The sequence below is a fragment of the Anolis sagrei genome, chromosome 12 (genome assembly GCF_037176765.1).
Source record: "Anolis sagrei isolate rAnoSag1 chromosome 12, rAnoSag1.mat, whole genome shotgun sequence".
In the NCBI taxonomy this organism is placed as follows: domain Eukaryota; kingdom Metazoa; phylum Chordata; class Lepidosauria; order Squamata; family Dactyloidae; genus Anolis; species Anolis sagrei.
The window spans coordinates 7,914,031-7,933,053 of NC_090032.1; the positions used below are offsets into that span (position 1 = coordinate 7,914,031).

Consider the following 19,023-nt stretch of genomic DNA (forward strand, 5'->3'; position numbering starts at 1 on the left):
GCCATCGAAAATAGGAAAGGGTTGGGGGAGAGGCAGTGGGCGGGGTCATGCAAATTCCACACCAATGGAGAGAGTTAGAAACACTGGGATGAGGTGTTCACTGTAACCTGCAATGCCAGTGGAGGGAAGGCTTTGGTGGCTCCTGGACCCCAGCACATAAATGCGGAGATACGTTGTTAGAGACCCTAAATCGGGTCTCCAATACTTAAGGTTCAGGTCATGGGAGCACTTAAGGAAGGAGACAGTCCCAAAAAGATCAAAACAAGGTTTTATTATCATAGCCACGAGGAAGTCGGACAGTCACGTTAAGTGCACACAGGCTCCAATGTTTGCAAATGACTGCCGTCCCCTCCTCTGTTTTTGCAAACTTTTATATACCCTCAGGTAAACAAGAATATTTTTGTCATGGAAAGTACCTGGGAGGGGGACAGGGAGGGGGACGGAAAAGTACCTCTTCCTGTCCCCCTCCCATCAACCTCTTGATGGAAAGTACCATCTTGCACTTGCTGACTTTGCGCTTAACCACAAACCAATTTCCTATGTAAGCTCGCTAATATAGCAACTTTTCAAAAAGCCAAAACCTTAAACTTTGTATGACCTCTGTACTAACAGGAGTTGATTATAAATTGTATGATTTTAACTGTATTTGTGTTTAGATTGGCTGCAGTAATGCTGGAGCGGCCTAAGTCAGAGGAGTCCTCCATGTGTGTTGCCATGGAGACCGATGCAGGAGAGAGGAAAGTGGGAGGAGCTTAGAGGGGAGAGTTTTAAAAAACGACAGTTAAAGATCAGTGAGGGTTTAGGTTTAGAGGAGTGAGCAGTCCGGGTTTAGGTTCAGAGGAGTGAGGAGTTAGGTTCAGAGGAGTGAGGAGTTAGGAGTTGGGAGAGAAGGAAAGGAAAGGTGGCAGAGTGACTTGTGAAGCGAAGCTTTGAAGCTTTGAAAAGCTGGGTTTGGCTATTGGAAGTTTCTCAGGCTAGTGCAGCCGAATGGTGAAACATAGCTGGTATTCTTTTAGTCTAAGGAGAGGCTAAAGAATAGTTTACTTAGTATTTGATCTAGGGAGGATCAAATAAGGGAAACATCCCTGTATTGAAACTTTGTCTGAAACAAGTGCTCTACGTCAGAAAGATACTGTGTTCTTGAAAGAATGAACTGTTAAAGTTACAAGTATTATTCCAAGTGCAACAAGGAAAAGTTACGTCTTGCAACCACACGCTGGGTACTTAATAAAATTGTTAACTTTTATTTGAAGATTGCCTCAGCTCCGTCTATTCTGTGTCCAAAGTGCCATTTCTCACAATATTACAACTTACCTCACGTGGTGGCAGAAACGCAGGGAAAACTAACCAAATAAATCTACATTCTTCTCTCCAGTCACGCTACAGTATATACAGTGTAATTACTACCAAGTTATTACTTTCTTAATAAAGGAGGAGGTGCAATTGAACTTGAGGTGCCCTTCTAACTTGATGGTAAATTTGGTTCCTAATCGGCAACCTCCATTGCAAATCGGCTAGTTCTTTTTAAAATTGGGAACTGGGGAAAAATTTCCTGAATACTGGTTCCTTTCAAATTGGTGGCAACAATAAATCATCCCTCAGCTCCCCTGCTTCTTTTCACATTTCGGTTTAAGCTTTTAATTTTTAATATTTCTTAGGCTTATGCCTCCTTCAACGTGACCCTTGAAAAAATGTCCCCTCATTTATTGTGAAACATAAATGAGGAGGCTGGGTGGTGTCTGATCTGATGGTGGACCCCCCTACCTCCAGGACCAAGGGGCTAATGCTTTCTCTTTCATTCTCTCCTCCTCAGCCTAAAGCAGCTGGAACAGTGGTTTGCCCACTTGCAGCAGAACTCAGGTATGTTTGAGGAACTCCTTCCTGTTTAGGGCTAGGGGTTTAGGGGGGGGGGGGTTAGGGGTTCAAACCCTCCCCGAACTGTTTCAGATTTTTTTAAAAAAACTTGGATTACTCATGAATTTTAACTGGTTAACCAAATCCCCATGCTAAGTCTATGAGATGCCAAAAATTAAGAGTCCCTCCAGAACTGCAAGCACTGTCTCAAACAAGTATTGGCAATTTATTCACACTGTCATTACTTGCAGCAATAGCCGATGTAGTTTTTCTGGTACAGCTGTACCAGGAGCTCCAACTTTATTTGCTTTGTATTGAATGTTTGCTTGCAGTCCTAGGTTTCAGGGACTCTGCAGATAGGTGGCTTCTTTGGTTGCAGTCATAGGGCAAGTCACCTGTCCATCATTGTTAAGTTTTGGTCCCGCCCCTTACTCAGGGTAATTGGGAAGGGAGCCATTTTTAGTTAGTCTCAGCAAGGTAAACTTATGTATAGGATGTGTGCAAGCTTCCCCTGTACAAAAGCTTCAACCCTTAAGACCTTCCGGGGGAGAAAGGTCTTAAGTCTCCAAAGAATTTCTAGGAAAACAGCCCTAAAGACCAAAGAACACCAGCTGGAGAACATCTACTGCCTTGCTGGTAGGTCCACTCAGCGTTCGAGACGCAGTTCGACCCGGTAGCGGAGCCCACCTCAGTAAGGGTTAGATTACAGTCAGCCTGGGAGAAGTTAAAACGGGGATTTTCCTTTAAAGAAGAAGTTATTGAAGACAGTTGCCTGTTCTTCGTGGGCAAGATTAGGAATTCACCAGTTGCCTAAAAGCTTGGAATCATTTGCTTAACTTTACTGAAGACAAGAGAAGTTTCTGTTTGATTGTTCATTAATAAAAGACTTTGTTGTACTTCTCAAGCCATCTGAAGACTGTTTGTGGTGGAAACCTCTGAGAACTTCTCTTTAGCCCCCCTGGCTTCCCGCTGGGCAAAGGTTGCACATCCTGTTCTAAAGACAATTATTTACAGGCCCAGCGCGCGACAGAACAGTAGTGATGCAACCAAGTTGGGGTGGGGGATATTGAATGCTCTCATTAAGGAGGCCAGACTTGGTGGAGGTGGTTGACAAGAGTGGAGCTGCAGTCTATTGAAGGCTGCTCTGCCCCCTGCTGTGCTCTTTGCTTCAGCGTGAGCTAGGAGGCAGGTTTCAACCCCCCCCCCGTGAAATTTTCAACCCCCCCCCAAATTTCAACCCCTCCCGAATTTTTTTTCTGGCTACGGCCCTGGAGCCTGGCCTGGGTCTAAAGCAGTTTCCTATAGTTGTTAGGAGCCCACGGCATTTTAAAAGACCATTTGCATGAAAGAGAACAGACTTGCATGGACTGTTGAACTTTCTTTTCTACAGTTCTGTATTTCACTGGGTTGTGCCGAGCTGCCTTTTTGTTTTTGCCTAATTTATGCTAGCTGTGCTAATTAGGAATCCAGGACAGTGCTTCCCAACCCAAATGGGGCTGCAAAGGGTTTTCTGTGGTGTTGCCAGGCAGTCATGAGCTACGAAAATTTACAAAAAGGGAAAACAAAAAAAAACACATAATCATGTCGTGCACAGCGATTTGTTTACATATATGTGTATTCTTTTGTTCATCGTGTTAGCTTGTTGTGAGGTCCAAATTCATGCATAAAATAAAGGTAGATTTATTTATTTATTTATTTAATTTATTTGCACCCTTCTCACCCCGCAGGGGACTCAGGGCGGATTACAGTGTACACATATATGGCAAACATTCAATGCCAATTTTTGACATACAAACATATACAGAGGCTATTTAACTTTTTCTGGCTGCCAGGGGAGCTGTCGCTTTCATCGTCCATCTGCGACGCTGATGAAGCACTTCCGCATTCCCCGCATGCTTCCCGGCTGGAATGCTTTGCTGGAATCTTCTTTATGGCCTAATAAATCAGTTAATTTAGCCTCTCCACACTTTTAAGGTGGTACCTAATTTTCCTAGTTGACAGATGCAACTGTCTTTCGGGTTGCAAAGGTCGACAACAGGCTACACACAATTGGTTGGAAACCCACTCCAACCCGGGCTGGCTTCGAACTCATGACCTTTTTGGTCAGAGTGATCTTAATGCAGCTGACACTCAGCCAGCTGCGCCACAATCCCGGTTTCCCCTTGAGATTAAGTCTAGTCGTGTCCGACTCTGGGGTAGTACTCATCTCCATTTTTAAGCCGAAGAGCTGGCATTGTCCATAGACGCTTCTAAGGTCATGTGACCAGCATGACTGTATGGAGCGTCGTTGCCTTCCTGCTGAAGTGGTACCTATTGATCTACTCACATTTTGCATGTTTTCGAATTGCTAGGTTGCCAGAAGCTGGGGCTATCAGCGGGAGCTCACTCCTCTCCCCAGATTTGAACTGCCGACTTTTTGGTCAGCGTGTTCAGTATGTTCAGCGGTTTAATCCACTCTGCCATTGGGGGTCCAATAATGTGTAGTTAACATTATTTTGAATTATATTATACTGAAAATGTATTTTCGGTGTGTTTTCATTTACCCTATTAAAAAGCCCATTTTAATGTATCAGGGTCACGGGCCACTTTGCCTCTATAAAATGGGGTTGCAACTTGAAAAAGGTTGGGAATTGCTGATCCAGAAGAAAGCTGTGAAGACCCTTAAATGTTTGAATCAAGTGGTCTGCCATTATCTATAAGCTGTACAGAACTGCAGCTTTCTGGAGAAGAACAGAGTGGGAAGGCTTTATTTCTGAAAGCATACAGTGTGGTACAAAACAAAATTCCAACTGACAGTTTCTATCCCTCACCCTAGCCCCTCACTTTCATTGCTCCTATTTCCATGCACAAGCCAGGGCAGGCTAAGGCATGATATAATTTCCTGGTTCTACACAACACCAGGAAAGAAGGTCATGACATAAGGTTATTTTTGATGCCATGCAAACACAGCTTCTAAGAAGTCATGAAGTGACCGTTGACCATTTCTCTGTCGTTCTGACCCACTTGTGTCTCCTTCTGTCCACAGAGCTGATCTTAGCACTTTACGTGCCCACGGCCTTCCTAGTGCTGAGCCAGGGGCTTTGCCGTTGCTGGACTGAAGAGCTCCTCCTCCTGCTCCAACCACTATCCATGCTGACCTTCCAGCTGGACCTTCTCTTTGAGCACCACCATCTGCCATTCAATGTCCGGCCAATGCCTCGCCGTGCTATCACGCCAACAGAGCCGCTCACTGGTTCCTCGAAGGCCGGTGGGCTTCGATGGCTAGATTTACCTCCATCCAAGCAGGCTGAAGGTCCCTTGGTCCATCACAATCCCATCCATGAGTCCCAAACGGAGGTCCCTCTTCGAGAGAGACTCCTCCAGTGGGGGGACCGGCTAACTTACACCCTGATAGGCAACGAAGCCTCTTCCAAAACAGAATTGGGTCCTCAAACCATCCATAAGGAGATGGAAGAGAAGCAACAGAGCTGGTGGCAACAGCTAACTTTGTCCTCGGGCATCTATGCCAACTCCACCTCTGTCTCAAAGCAAGAGAGTTTCCCTTACACACAATGGGCCAAGTTACGGGTGGCCGTGGGGGGAGCCATCAAAGAGGCACGGATCAGCATGGCGGAAGCCGCAGGGAGTTCCACCACTGGCCCTGGAGAAAGCGGCTCCCTTCCTGCCACTGAGACGGCAGGGAACTCACCCAAAGTTGAAGCTGCCAAGAAGCTGGAAATGATGCCACCCAATGCCAGGGAATCCTCAATCGCAGATTCCCAGGAGGGCAACAATCATCCTGAGGCCATGGATTCTCCGGGAAGCGGGAAGGGGAAACGTTTAGGATGGCTGTTTGGAGCAAATTGCCCAGGAGCGCCCAGCGAGCCAGATCAGAGTCTGCCAAAATCCAGGTAAGTGAAGTTGTGTCAAACAGACTTGAAGAAGCCAGCTAATGCCAAATGCTCTTGGAGAGCTACATGTCCAGACTGTGGTCTTTTCCTTGCTTTAGGTAATTTGTCATATTTTCTAGAAACTGACCAATGACTTTCCTGGTGAACCCCAGACAGGGATTCTCTGGAGGGCCATGCCTTCTTCCCTTAGCAATCTTTCCCGTTTTGAACAATATATCCTCTCTAAAGAGTGGGAAAGCCTCTCCTTATTTATTTATCGTTCCAGGCAACCGAACAGTTGTATTACATTTTTGACAGAACAAACAAACAATCATACAAAAGACACAGAGTTTGCAAGCTTGGTAGTTGATTAAATGTCCTTTGACCAGTATCTGGCCACTTGGAGTGCCCCTGGTGTTGCCGCAAGGAGGTCCTCCATTGTGTATGTAGCAGGGCTCAGGTTGCATTGCAGCAGGTGGTCTGTAGTTTGCTCTTTTCCACACTCGCATGTCGTGGATTCCACTTTGTGGCCCCATTTCTGAAGGTTGTCTCTGCATCTCGTGGTGCCAGAGCGCAGTCTGTTCAGCGCCTTCCAAGTTGCCCAGTTTTCTGTATGCCCAGGGAGGTCTCTCTCATTTGGTATCAGCCATTGATTGAGGCTCTGGGTTTGAGCCTGCCACTTTTGGACTCTCGCTTGCTGAGGTGTTCCAGCGAGTGTCTCTGTAGATCTTAGAAAACTATTTCTTGATTTAAGTCGTTGGCATGCTGGCTGATACCCAAACAAGGGATGAGCTGGAGATGTCTCTGCCTTGGTCCTTTCACTATTGGCTGCTACTTTCTAGAGAGATTACGGTAGGTTAGTTCCATCTCTCCAAGTTTTCTGATCCAGTCTTAAAACATGGCTTTTAAAACACATCTTGAGTAGATTTTAAGGGTTAGTTTGAGGAGTTAGTGGTTGCTTCACTTTGGCATTTGGCCTCATACATTGAAATAATAATAATAATAATAATAATAATCATCATCATCATCATCATCATCATCATAAAAACTTTATTTATACCCCGCCACCATTTCCCCAATGGGGACACGGGGTGGCTAACATGAACAATTACAACAAATCAGTCAAAATACATACAATAAATAATAACATCAAATGAAATGTAGACAATTTAATACAAAATCAATACAAAAACAAAGTAAAAGTAAAAGAAAAAAAAATAAAATGTGTCCAGTGGGCTAGAAGTCGAATAAAATGTAAAAGCCCTGGGTGAGGTGGATGGATAGGGTAGTGGGGGATAAAACAATGTTTTAACTGCAGTCACATGTTTTATGAATTTTAATATTTATTATGTGATATTTTATGTGTGTTTGTGGTTGTAATCTCACGTTATTATCGTTTTTATGTCTATGTTTTGTTTTATTTTGTGTACCGCACTTTGGAGTGATTGTGAGCTGCCCAGAGTCCCTTTGGGGAGATGGTGGCAGGGTAAAAATAAAGATTGTTGTCGTTGTTGCCTTTGTCCTATGATTGGATGAGGCACCTCCACATTTTCTCTGTGCTGATGACGTAGAACTCTCCATTGTGAATCAAAAGGTGCTCTAGGTAAGGAATGTTTAGCTCAACCTTCTTTCCACATTTTCCTGTAAGACAGTGGTTCTCAACCTGTGGGTCCCCAGGTGTTTTGGCCTACAACTCCCAGAAATCTCAGCCAGTTTACCAGCTGTTAGGATTTCTGGGAGTTGAAGGCCAAAACATCTGGGGACCCACAGGTTGAGAACTACTGCTCTAAGACATAGTGCAGGATTTGAGAACAGGATTTGAAGTCCAAACTCCAGTCTGCTTTGGACTGCTAACCAAACTTTGACTCTTCTCTCGAGATTTCCAAAATGCTTGGTATTAAAAATCACAAGATTTCCTTACATAACAGTTTTTGGGTTATTGATTCTTGATTCCCCAATCCCAGCAGACGGCCCTCAAGCTGGCTCCCCCCTACTATGAACGTCCTGGCTTTGGTGATGAAGACGGTGCCAGCGGAGAAGAGTTGGCAGAAGGAATCGTGGGAAGATGTCTCCCCAGACCCATTGCAGACTTACAGGTAATAATAAGGTCGCCTTATTTGGATGTTGTTGTTGTTCATTCATTCAGTCGTTTCCTTCATTCGTGACCTCATGGACCAGCCCATGCCAAAGCTCCCTGTCGGCCATCACCACCCCCAGCTCCTTCAAGGTCAAGCCAGTCACTATTTGGATCTGCATGCAATATTCGCCGATACATCACATAGTCCTAGACACTTGGGAAGTGTCCGACGTGTGATCAAATACAAAATCCAGAATATGGAAATCAGATAACATTGGATCAAAATGTCCCAGCATGGCCTTCTCGTGCTGTAATGGAGCTTGGGTTAATAGGATAGAAGTGCCAAGCTAAAAGGTTTGGATAGATTGCTCTTCTCGACAGAAGAGAAGGAAGAACAGGAAGGAGGGAAGCAAGGAGGGAGGGAGGGAAGGAAGGAAGGAAGGAAGGAAGGAAGGGAAGAAGGGATGGCACTGAGTGGGGGAGGAAGGAAGGAAGGGAGGGAGAGAGAGAGGAAGGAAAGAAAACGAGGGAGAAAAGAAGGCAGCAAGTAAGGAAGGAAGGAGTGAAAGAAGGAAGGAAGGAGGCAAGGAAGAAAGGGAGGAAGGGATGGGACTGAGGGAGGGAGGAAGGGGAGAGAGAGAGAGGGGGGGAAGGGAAGGAAGAAATGAGGAAGGAAAGAAGGAAGGGAGCAAGGAAAGAAGAAGAGAGAAAAGGAAGAAAGGGTGGAAGGGATGGCACTGAGGGAGGTAGTAAGGAAGGGAGAGAGAGAGAGGAAGGAAAGGAAATGAGGATAGAAAGAAGGGAGCAAGCAAGGAAGGAAGGAGGGAAAGAAGGAAGAAAAGAAGGAAGGAGGGAGGCAAGGAAGAAAGAAAGGGAGAAAGGGATGGGACTGAGGGAGGGAGGAAGGGAGAGAGAGAGAGAGGAAGAAGGAAGGGAGCAAGCAAGCAAGAAAGGAAGGAAGGAGGCAAGGAAGAAAGGGAGGAAGGGATGGCACTGAGGGAGGAAGGAAGAGAGCAAGAGAGGAAGGAAAGGAAATGAGGAAGGAAAGAAGGAAGAGAGCAAGCAAGGGAGGAAGGAGGGAAAGAAGGAAGAAAAGAAAGAAGGAGGGAAACAAGGAATGAGGCAAGGAAGAAAGAAGGGAGAAAGGAATGGGACTGAGGGAGGAAGGGAGAGAGAGGAAGGGAAGGAAGAAACAAGGAAGGAAAGAAGGAAGGGAGCAAGCAAGGAAGGAAGGAGGGACAGAAGGAAGAAAAGAAGGAAGGAGGGAAGCAAGGAGGGAGGCAAGGGAGAAAGGGATGGGACTGAGGGAGGGAAGGAGGAAGGGAGAGAGAGAAGGGAATGAAACAAGGAAGGAAAGAAGGAAAGGCACAAAGAAGGAAGGAGGGAGGGAAGCAGGGAGGGAGCAAGGAAGGAAGAGGAAGGGATGGTACCAAGGGATGGAAGGAGGGAGAGAAAGAGAGAGCAAAGGAGGAAGGAAAGAAGGAAGGAAGGAAGGAAGGAAGGAAGGAAGGAAGGAAGGAGGAAGGAAGGAAGGAAGGAAGGAAGGAAGGAAGGAAGGAAGGGGGGCGGTGGAGGATGGGGCCAAGGAAGGAAGAGGAAGGGATGGTACCAAGGGATGGAAGGAGGGAGAGAAAGAGGGAGCAAAGGAGGAAGGAAGGAAGGAAGGAAGGAAGGAAGGAAGGAAGGAAGGAAGGAAGGAAGGGGGGCGGTGGAGGATGGGGCCAAGGAAGGAAGAGGAAGGGGTGGTACCAAGGGATGGAAGGAGAGAAAGAGGGAGCAAAGGAGGAAGGAAAAAAGGAAGGAAGGAAGAAGGAAGGAAGGGGGGCGGCGGAGGATGGGGCCAAGGAAGGAAGAGGAAGGGATGGTACCAAGGGATGGAAGGAGGGAGAGAAAGAGGGAACAAAGAGGAAGGAAAGAAGGAAGGAAGCAAGGGGGGGAGGGCAGAGGATGAGGCCAAGGTAAGAAAAGGGATGATAATAAGGGATGGAAGGGGGGAGAGAAAGTAGGAGCGAAGGAGGAAGGAAGGAAAGAAGGAAGGAAGGAAGGAAGGAAGGAAGGAAGGAAGGAAGGAAGGAAGGAAGGAAGGAAGGAAGGGGGGGTGCGGAGGATGGGGCCAAGGAAGGAAGAGGAAGGGATGGTACCAAGGGATGGAGGGAGAGAGAGAAAGAGGGAGGGAAGGAGGGAGGGAAGGAGCAAGGAAGAAAGGAAAGAAGGAAGCAAGGGGGGCAGAGGATGGGACCAAGGAAGGAAGGAGAGAAGGAAGTAAGGAAGGAGGGCTGGAGGGAGAAAAGGAACGAGGGAAGGAAAGAAGGAGTGGAGGGTGGGAAGAAAAGAAGGAAGGAGGGTAGGAAGGAAAGAAAGTAAGAAGGAGGGAAGGCAACGGGCTGTGCGCCATCCTTTTCCATCTCCAGTATTTTGCAGAGGCGCGCCATGAGTTCAGGCAGGAAGAGGCAGGCTCTGGGCAAAGGGCTCCTTCTCCTCTTCCTCTTTTTTTCTGCTCCTCCTTCTGGCTCTTTACCCTTCCCGGCTTTCCTGGCATGGAGTTGCTATTGGCTTTACTCTAAAAGTCAGCCATGGCAAACCAGGATACGTTTTGCTTTGAAAACTCAGGTTCCATCGACATTATGAAATTGAACTGCCCAGGCTCAGTGCGATACAAGGCCTTAGCTTCGCAGACCATATTTTAGTTCTCATGGACCACTGATCTCTTTAGGTTCCTTTCAGTATTGCTATATCTTGTGTACAACTCCCTGCTTCCTACGATCTCATGGATCAAGTGTGGTGCCTTCCTCTCTCCCTTCAGGGCTGTGCGCGCTCTCTGCGACCATGTTGGGAATGAGGACAACCAGCTGAGCTTCTGCAAAGGGGACATCTTGCAGGTCTTGGACACCGTGGATGAAGACTGGCTCCAGTGCTGCCGAGGAGATCGCAAAGGTCTGGTCCCCGTTGGCTATACTTCCCTCATCCTCTGAAATGGGGCAGCCAAGAGGAAAGGGGATGCCAAAGGCAGCTTCCAACACACATCAAATATGGTGCGAGCACTAAGAAGAAGCCGCATGTGCACAAACGCCTACCATTCTCAACTGCGCACTAGTTGTACGACCACAAAGAGTTGTTTGTAAACGGAGCAGACTCTGCGGCCTGCACCTCGATCGCAACAGGCTTGCCGTTTTCTCTTTCCAATCTGCTCCGCCTGTCCTGACGGTGCTTGGATGTCTCAGCCCATGCAGAAGTCCCTCACACATCCCTCCTTGTGGTTGCTGCTCTCCAAGACTATGCATCCTCACGCCAAAAGATGGTTCTCTTTTGTGTATTTATATAACATATATCTTGTGTATATATATAGATCATAGAGTCGTATGTTGAGTTGGAAGGGGCCTCCTGAGCTATCAAGTCCAACCTCTGCTCAATGCAGGACCTCCAGTTAAAACATCCCCAGCTTCTTGTCGACAGTGTAGTGGTTTGAGCTTTGGACGAAGATTATGGAGACCACAATCTTGGCATGGAAACCTATTGCGTGATCTTGGACAGACCACACTTTCTCAGAGTGAGCAGGACCCATTTGGAGGGTTTTCTAGCACATGCTGAAAACCTTTATGCCAAGGCTTAAATTACTTTCCTGGTGTTAGACACACACTAGGTCATTAAATTGGATAGGGTGCTCAAAGGGTTTTGTGTAGTCTCCAGCGCTTTAACCACCTCCTCAATATGCCTCTTCCAATAAATGCCATGTAGTAAGTGCTTCTTGAAATGTTAGTTTCAAAGTGCATCGTGTGTGCTGTGGAAACCTGACAGCGGGGTCCTCCCTAATATAATATCCTTGAGTCTTTGGATACCGCCTGTGGAGTTTGGGTATGTTTTTAGGTCTGAATCATGGCCTTGTAGGTTTGGTCAACAGTACTCTGCATCAGCCAGGGGCAAGAGGATGATGGGAATTGCAGACTTCACATATGAAAGCGATATCTGGGTTGTTGTAGGTTTTTTCGGGCTATATGGCCATGGTCTAGAGGCATTCTCGCCTGCATCTATGGCAAGCATCCTCAGAGGTAGTGAGGTAGTGAAGGCTATATCTCTTTATCCTAGTGTTAAATCCTGTGAGCGTATATATTCTCCTTTGGGCATGAAGCTCTTAGATTTCCTTTCTAGGACCTGACTCATGTAAATCTAGGAGGCTCGCTTGAAATAATTCAACCTGTTACCTCCTTTTTCTAGAATGTCTAAGCAATCAACCTCCAATGGATATCTTTCCTCATGTACAAGTGAGGTCTTGTAGTCAAAAGAGAGTATGGAAAAGTTACAAAAAGGTATGGCTGGGTGAACCTGAGGGATATACAGTAGTTTCTTGCTTATCCGACCTTCGCCTATCTGACATTCTGTCTTATCCGACGCTCTTATCGGACACTCTCCGTTTCCTCCAGAATTTCCCCTTCAATTAATGGAGCGCTCCCCAACTCTCTCTCCATCTATATAAATAAACATGTAATGTTCGTTTGTGGGATTAACAGAACTCAAAAACCACTAGATGAATTGACACCAAATTTGGACACAAGACACCCAACAACCCAATCTATGTCCTTCACTCATAAAAATGATTTTGCCATTTGGGAGTTGTAGTTGCTGGGATTTATAGTTCACCTACAATCAAAGAGCATTCTGAACTCCACCAATGATGGAATTGAATCAAACTTGGCACACAGGACTCCCATGACCAACAGAAAACACTAGAAGGCATTGATGTTGAGTTTGGTGGGCATTGATGTTGAGTTTGGGAGTTGTAGTTCACCTACATCCAGAGGGCACTGTGGACACAAACAATGATGGATCTGGACCAAACTCTACACGAATACTCAATATGCCCAAATGTGAACACTGGTGGAGTTTGGGAAAAATAGAATCTTGACATTTGGGAGTTGTAATTGCTGGGATTTATAGTTCACCTACAATCACAGAGCATTCTGAACCCCACCAACGATAGAATTGGGCCAGACCTCCCACACAGGACCCCCATGACCACCAGAGTGGGCCATAGCAACGCATGGCAGAGGACGGCTAGTTCCCAATAAATGAAAAAGGTAAGACAAGGAGGGGGAGGAGGAGGAGGAAGGAAAGGGGGAGAAGAAGCAGGACTGGAAGCGGAACCGTCCTCCTTCCTTCCCTCTGTGATTTCCACACTCCTCTTCTGCATCCAGGCACTTCCTGCTGGGGCGCTCTAGCCCAGAAGCGTAGCCTTGCCTTAACTCTTTAAGTCCTTGCTAGTATTCTAGGTGTCTAGCGCCGCGTCAGACAGGTAACAGTGGGAAACTCTGTTTTATCCGACATTTTTGTTCATCCGACGTTCTGCCAGCCTGTTTACGTCAGATAAGCGAGACTACTGTAGTCCCAAAAGTAGCTTTTCCAAGTGTTGAGTCAGCTACTAGAAGACATAAAAGAGTGATTGTTCACATGAGTCGTTACATTGGTAACTCCTTGGTTGCCAAACAGTTTTTCAAGAAGATGGAATGACAAAAGGGTCCATTTACAGCAGTGGTTCCCAACCTGTGGTCCGTAGACCACCAGTGGTCCAAAAGAATGAAAATATAGTCCGTGGCCTCACTGTTACTACATCATTGCCTCAAAACCACGCAGCAACGAGAGCGACTATTCTCGCGAAACCCTCTTATAGTGCCGAGGCAATGGGTATGTCGGGAGGGGAGAGAGTGACTACTCAGAAATTATTACTACTAGCACATCAGCTCTAGATTATTAAATATGGTTTTCTGTGGGTGAGCAGAAGGTGACTACTGGATGGCATATGTTCTGTATCAGAAACTAGAGCTGATGTGGTCTATCCAATGCAATTTTCTGAATCAGCATCCCAAATAACCAAACCGAATCTAAAGTTGACCAAAAATTAATTCGTAACCCTTTTGGTACTAATGTTGGAGAGTGGTCCTCGGTCAAAAAAAGGTTGGAAACCACTGGTTTACTGGGATTGCAATGCACCAGCTTTAAAAGTAAAAATCAAGATGTATTGTCGAAGGCTTTCATGGCCAGAATCACTGGGTTGTTGTAGGTTTTTCTGGGCTATATGGCCATGTTCTAGAGGCATTTTCTCCTGACATTTCGCCTGCATCTATGGCAAGCATCCTCAGAGGTAGTGAAAAAATCAAGATTTTTTTCAAGCTCCTCCGCAGCCAAAGAGACTCCTTCACGTGATCAATTATTGCACCTTGATAGCTGCCATGATGGTATCCGACAGAATCCTGGGATTTGTATTTTTGTCGAGGTGTGAAGGGCATCTCACCAAGAATCCAAAGTACCTAACAAAACTGTAAATCGCACGATTCAAAATGACAGGAGCCATGGTTACTGCGTTCTGTGAATCCGATCAAGGTGATAAAATATCTGCGTTAACAGCTATGCTTTTGGACACAGTTCATAGCATGTGCTTGCCCTCTGTCTGTATGTTGTGTTGAACTTATGCTCTCTGTAACAGTTCTGTCCTGCACCACATACAAACCGAACACGATACTAATCCTTCAGAATGATGGATCGGAAAGAAGAAACTGTAGTCCAGTGTGTGGCCAATTGGATCTGAATAAATCATGTAAGCCGTGAGAAACTGGAGTCTGTTTTATGTGGTAAAAGCTTGGGAAACTATCAGCAGGGTGATCAGAGGCGCTGTAAAAACACCAACTTCCAAGCACTGATGACACACTAATGTGCGGACATGCATGCATGCCCATGAGGATGACAATGCATCTCCTCTTGCAGCCTATCACAGCTGCTGGAGGTTGTGTCGGAGTGGGCCTTGAGGTTCCCCAGGCTTATCGTTTTGGGGGATTTCAGTGTCCATGCTGATGCAGGCTCCTTTTCCTCAGCAGCTGAAGACCTAGTGTCGACCATGGCGACACTAGGACTCTCACTTTATAATACTGGGCCTATACATCAAGCAGGACACACACTAGATTTGATCTTCGGAGTTGGAATCCAAGTGACCCTAACTTCCGTTCTGGAGGTTCCACGGTTGGACTACTGTGCCCTAGGAATCCGTATAGAACATACCACCTCATCCGGTCTGGGCGCCGAACCTATTTGGGTTCGCCCGAAGAGACTTATGGAACCGGCCAGGTTCCTGAATGCTCCGAAGGCTATGGAACCTGTCAGCCGACTCACTGGAGGTGCAAGTGGATATATGGAACACCAATTTGTCCAAGGCAGTTGATGAGATCGCCCCTAGACGCCCTCACAAGAATCGGTCTCCTTGGTTTACCGAGGAGCTCCGTGCGATGAAACGGGAGAAGAGACGGCTAGAGGTTGTGTGGCGGGAACTCCGTGACGAGGAATCGAGATCAGCTTATAAGAATTTCAGAGAGTCTTATGAGCATGCTATCACTGAGGCCAAAAAATCTCATTATGCTTCCTTGATAGTGTCTGCGAGCTCACACCCAGCACAATTATTTAAGATTATTAGATCTCTGACAACAATCCCTTCCGTCCCAAACAATAATGATCTGGCACCTTCTGCTGAGGTTTTTCAGAGCTACTTCACAGACAAGATCTCGATTCTCTGCCGGGATCTCCCTGCCACAATTGATACAGTAAGTGAACTTGAGACTCCGTGGCCACTCGCTGGGCCCATCCTCGACTGGTTTACCCCGCTGGATGCAGAGGCTGTTGATAGGATCATGACTGCAGCTAGGCTGACCACCTGCTCCCTCGATCCGTGTCCCTCCTGGCTAGTAAAATCTATCTAGGATCCTATCTAGGAATGACCTGGCTGCGGTGATCCAGGCAACCGTCATCTCTAGGCTTAACTACTGTAACGCCCTCTACATTGGCCTTCCTTTGTCAGTGATCCGGAAACTGAAGCTGGTGCAAAATGCGGCGGCTCGTCTTCTCGCCGGGGTGCCGGCGAGGTGTCGTATCACCCCAATTCAACAGCTGCACTGGCTTCCGATTGAGTACCGGATTACTTTCAAGGTGCTGGTATTAACCTTTAAGGCCTTACATGGTCTGGGGCCGGCGTACCTGAGGGCCCGCTTATCCCCCTACCAACCGCTGAGATTACTCCGGTCTGAAGACCAAAATTTGCTTGAAGTCCCCAACATCCGGACTTATTATCTGTCCTCTACTAGGCAGAGCCTTCTCGATTGTAGCCCCTTATTTATGGAATGCCTTGCCGGTTGAAACTCGAACCATCCGAGACCTACTTGCTTTTCGGAAAGCCTGTAAAACTTTTCTTTTCCAACAAGCTTTTGATGGGTGAACAACTTGGGGCTATGTCCGTCCTTGCTGCTTATTGCTATATTAAAGCTAATTGTATTGTTTTAATCTGCTTCTGTAAACCGCTCCAAGTCAAATTGGGAGTAGCGGTATACAAGTTAAATAAATAAATAAATAAATAAATAAATAAATAAATAAATATATCGGGATCAAGGGGATGAATTCCTGTGCCTTTGCGCCCTCCCTACACAATTACAGCACAATGATGCCACTTTAGCCTATGTAATCTTGAAGGTGGCTGTTTAGGAAGTGGCTTTTAATCTTCTCAGCTAGAGAGCTCTAGTACATCCTCAAAGCACAAGCCACACAATTCCACAGGGCACAAGCTGGTAAAACTGGAATCAGTTATTTTAACTATGCAGTAGAATATGGCAATATACAACCTACACTTTAATTATTACACTGCTTGCAGAATTTTGGGGGCAGACACTGATAGGGTGCTTCGTAAACTTTTGAGATTTAAACATTCCAAAAAAGCCAATTGTGCCTAATGTTTTGCTCCAAAATCGGTGTCAAAGCTTTGCCATTTGTTTGCAGAAATCCATGAACTGAGATACAGATACATTAATGTGTTGTCGAAAGCTTTCACGGCTGGAATCACTAGGTTGCTGTGTTTTCTGGGTTGTATGACCATGTTCCAGAAGCATTCTCTCCTGACGTTTAGCCCACATCTATGGCAGGCTTCCTCAGAGGTTATGTGCCTTTCATGCTCCTTGATTCATGTTGCGTTTGGTGGTCTCAGTGCTGCATGGTATACAGTGCTTTTCATGGTATATGAAAGGCACTGCAGACTAATTCAACCTGAGAAGTCAGCCATAGTAGAGCACCTGATGAACCAACCTGGACACAGCATATTGAAAAGACAGAAATGCCAAACCACTTCAACAACCACCATTTCAGGCTACACAGAGAAGCTACTGAAATCCACAAGCATGTGGACAATTTCAACAGAAAAGCATGAAAATGAACAAAACCTGGCTATCAATATTTAAAAAAACCTCTATAATCAGGACAGTAAATAACTTACTTAGGTAATCCCTCGTTGTCCAAATAGGATAATCCTCCAGGGTGGGTCCGTAGGTGACTATGGAGCCCTATTGTTGATCTGCATCGTCTCCCACAGTGAGGGCATTGGCTTCCAGGTGGAAGGCGGTCTCGGTCGGGGTTGGCTTGATGTGCCTTCCTCTTCGCACATTTCTCTCTTTCGCCCTCCATTCGTGCCTCTTCAAATTCTGCAGCACTGCTGGTCACAGCTGACCTCCAGATGGAGCGCTCAAGGGCCAGGGCTTCAGTTCTCAGTGTCTATACCAGAGTTCTTAAGGTTGGCTTTGAGCCCATCTTTAAATCTCATTTCCTGCCCACCCACATCCCATTTTCCATTCTTGAGTTTGGAGTAGAGCAACTGCTTTGGGAGATGGTGGTCAGGCATCCGGAAACATGGCCGATCCAGCAGAGTTGATGGCGGAGGACCATCGCTTCAATGCTGGTGGTCTTTGCTTCTTCCAGCATGCTGACATTTGTCCACTTGTCTTCCCAAGAGATTTGCAGGGTTTTCCAGAGGTAACGCTGATGGAATCGTTCTAAGAGTCAAACTACAAGAAAGGAGATTCCATCTGAACATGAGGAAGAACTTCCTGACTGTGAGAGCCATTCAGCAGTGGAACTCTCTGCCCCAGAGTGTGGTGGAGGCTCCTTCTTTGGAAGCTTTTAAACAGAGGCTGGATGGCCATCTGTCAGGGGTGATTTGAATGCAATATTCCTGCTTCTTGGCGGGGGTTGGACTGGATGGCCCATGAGGTCTCTTCCAACTCTTTGATTCTATGATTCTATGTATGTGACGTCTATAGACAGTCCACGTTTGGCAGGCATATAGCAGAGTTGGGAGGACAATAGCTTTATAAACAAGCACCTTGGTCTCCCTACGGATGTCCCATTCCTCAAACACTCTCTGCTTCATTTGGAAAAATGCTGCACTCGCAGAGCTCAGGTGGTGTTGAGTTTTGGTGTCGATGTGGACAGTAAATAAATGGCAACATTAAAAAAACAGGGGCATTCCTGACGTGAATCAATCAGGGCTAGGTAGCGCCCCCCAACAAAGGATTCCCCCCAGGCAGCAACCAGCCAGGCTCTGAAGTTGCAAGGCCACTAAATGCTAATGAAAGTGGCCAATTACAACATTCCCACTGGCCTCAAGCAGACAAGAGTTATTTCTCCCACCCTATAGACATTCCACACACATATAAACCCACTTGCCTAGTTTCCAACAGACCTCACAACCTCTGAGGATGCCGGCTATAGACATGGGCAAAGCATCAGGACAGAATGCTTCTGGACCATGGCCATACAGCTTGGAAAACTCACAGCAACTCACAGATACATCAGTTCGCATTGTCCGAAGACTTGCAACTGGGTGTTCGCAAAATGAGAGGATAGTCTTAGGGATGTAACCATTGTCTGATAATGCCTCCCAAAGAAGCTTAGACTTAGAAAAGATGCAGTATCTACAGGGCTAAACCTCTGGGTCTTTGAAGGAAACCCTCTGAAGGAAATCTCACTATCTAAAGTAGTGTTTTTCACTGTGGAACAGCGCTTACCTTTCTCCCGTTTTGCTTAAGGTTAAGCCGAAATCTGCATCAGTTCAATTTCCATCTGTGAGGTCTTACTTCTGTCCTCCTGTGCAACATAGCCCTTAAGATATCTGAAGATAGCTGTTCAGATTCTCTTTAGCTGCAAATGACACATACTCATCTTATTAGTCCATTACTCATAGTATGTGTTCTCCAACCCTTCACCATCCTTGGTCTCTGTGTGGCTTAAACCTACACTTGTTGATAGACTCTATAGGTTAGTGGGCATCAATGTGCGATAGTGAGAGAAATAAGGCTGAACAGTGTGAAAGCCACCCACTGCATGGCTACCAGCCCCCTCCAAGTAGACTTAAATCGAGGAAAAATCATG

At 46.3% G+C, this 19,023-nt stretch overlaps 1 protein-coding gene across 4 annotated transcripts in view; it reads left to right on the top strand.

Annotated features, from left to right (window-relative positions):
* RUSC1 (RUN and SH3 domain containing 1) overlaps nucleotides 1-14,401 on the top strand; it is a 39,007-nt gene extending 24,606 nt beyond the window's left edge. For 3 of the 4 annotated variants that reach the window (XM_067472389.1, XM_067472390.1, XM_060758148.2), the window contains 4 exons: nucleotides 1,814-1,860; nucleotides 4,880-5,744; nucleotides 7,688-7,819; nucleotides 10,604-14,401. In XM_067472389.1, the coding sequence (XP_067328490.1) occupies nucleotides 1,814-1,860; nucleotides 4,880-5,744; nucleotides 7,688-7,819; nucleotides 10,604-10,772 (1,213 nt within the window). In that variant the 3' untranslated portion in view covers nucleotides 10,773-14,401. The remainder of the gene's footprint in view (nucleotides 1-1,813; nucleotides 1,861-4,879; nucleotides 5,745-7,687; nucleotides 7,820-10,603) is intronic. The other variant, XM_067472391.1, reaches the window with a different exon arrangement.
* Nucleotides 14,402-19,023: the final 4,622 nt, after the last annotated feature.